This window comes from Metarhizium robertsii (genome assembly GCF_000187425.2).
Source record: "Metarhizium robertsii ARSEF 23 chromosome Unknown MAA_Scf_66, whole genome shotgun sequence".
Lineage (NCBI taxonomy): Eukaryota > Fungi > Ascomycota > Sordariomycetes > Hypocreales > Clavicipitaceae > Metarhizium > Metarhizium robertsii.
The window spans coordinates 6022-7556 of record NW_011942211.1 but is presented as its reverse complement, the minus strand read 5'-3'; the positions used below and the strand labels follow the sequence as shown (position 1 = coordinate 7556).

General features: G+C 55.1%; 1 protein-coding gene across 1 annotated transcript; it reads right to left on the bottom strand.

The window, feature by feature from the left end:
• Positions 1–13: 13 nt before the first annotated feature.
• MAA_10548 (ATP-dependent DNA helicase PIF1) lies at positions 14–1388 on the bottom strand (the record flags this gene model as incomplete). The annotated part of the gene is made up of 3 exons (XM_007828546.1): positions 14–93; positions 132–802; positions 880–1388. 3 exons carry the CDS (start codon positions 1386–1388, stop codon positions 14–16), a joined length of 1260 nt encoding a protein of 419 aa, XP_007826737.1.
• Positions 1389–1535: the final 147 nt, after the last annotated feature.

Below are 1535 nucleotides of genomic sequence, written 5' to 3'. Positions count from 1 at the left end.
CATCGACTTCTCGTCAACGATCAAGAAGCGACAGTCCCGAAACAGGGCTTGCAAGGACTGCAAGGTAGCGACTGACAAATCTGACTTCTTCCCCTTAACCGGGAGCCGCAAGAGACTGTGAAGGGTCTTACCAACGATATTGAATGCCGCAATACCCGTAGGAGCCGCTCGAAAGACCGGGTTCTGCTTTCCGGCCTCGACAGCAAGCTCCTGAATCCGTGCACAAATTTTCAGAAGCGTAAAGGTCTTCCCGGACCCGGCAACACCGTCCACATTTAAGAGGAGCTGACGGGGGAGCGGGGCATCCAAAGTAAGCTCTTCAGAATATTGACTCACCACGGCGTCGTACAACTTCCTCTGTTCTGGATTTAAAGGATCTGGTGAGGAGTCCATCAAAACTGCTTGCGCTATCGGATTCTCGGCCTTGACCTGGTCCCAGATGTCAGGGGGTATGTCGTAACGGCCGATGTGGGAGGACCAATCATAGTCACGGTCCATCTCCCGGGAGCCTAGACTATCGAGCAAGTCGACACGAGTGAAATCTTCATGCGGTCTCCGGCGAGCAAATGCTTCAAAGTCCGCCAAAGGGTGGTCCTCCGCCTGTTCCTCGGAATCCTCATCGCTCTCCGTGTCCGACGCCCCAGATTCCGGGTCCGGATCCGTATAGAAGTCTTCCGGGTGAGCATGCGAGCGGCGACAGGCCCGAAAAGCATCGGGCGAGTATGCGAGCGGAGACAGGCCCGAAAAACATCGATATAGGACCCATACACCCGACCATCCACCATCAACAGGTCGTCCCAATCTACAAATGGGTGATGGAGCATCAGCCTCACCCGGCAGTAGTCCGAATAGTCAGGAGATTCCGGATCGTTCAAGTACCGGGGGTAGTAGTTGATCACCCGCGGGCTGGCTCGGGGCCGAACCTTCCACGTTAGCCAATCCCAGTGCCGTAAGCAGTCAAAAAGTGAGAGATCGATGAGGGCCGCATCTCCATGCTTCGTGTCCGCAAGTCGGTCTTGATACCTCCGCAGTACCAAACGCTGGGCCGTCACCTCTCCCGACTCAAGGACAATCAGGTCACGCTGGACGTTATCCGGGCGACAGTCCAAGCCCACGAGCATACGTGAGGATTTTTGGACTGGGAGCTGTAAGAGGATGTGCGATATCTCTTGCGCTGACCAGTCGCGTTCTCCGATCAACTTGTTAAGCATCTTAGATACAAAGGACAGTAGGGGCGCTCGGTCGTTCATAAAGGGAAGGACCTGGGCCTGTAGTTCAGTATACGACGTAGAAGACTTTTCAGGCTTGGAGACGTACTTCCCTATATACGACAACACTGCACGTAGGCTTGTCGGTGGCTGAATATCGGTATTCGCCATCCAGCCCATCGTAAGAGCGGGGGCACACTGGTTGAGCGTCCCTTGATTTCGGGCCGGCGAGAACAGCCATGCCTTGTGATTGATTGCTTTCGTGACAACCGGTGCCGTAAACAACGGCCGCGGGAAGAAGAATCGGCAGGTGGGTGTATCCTCTCC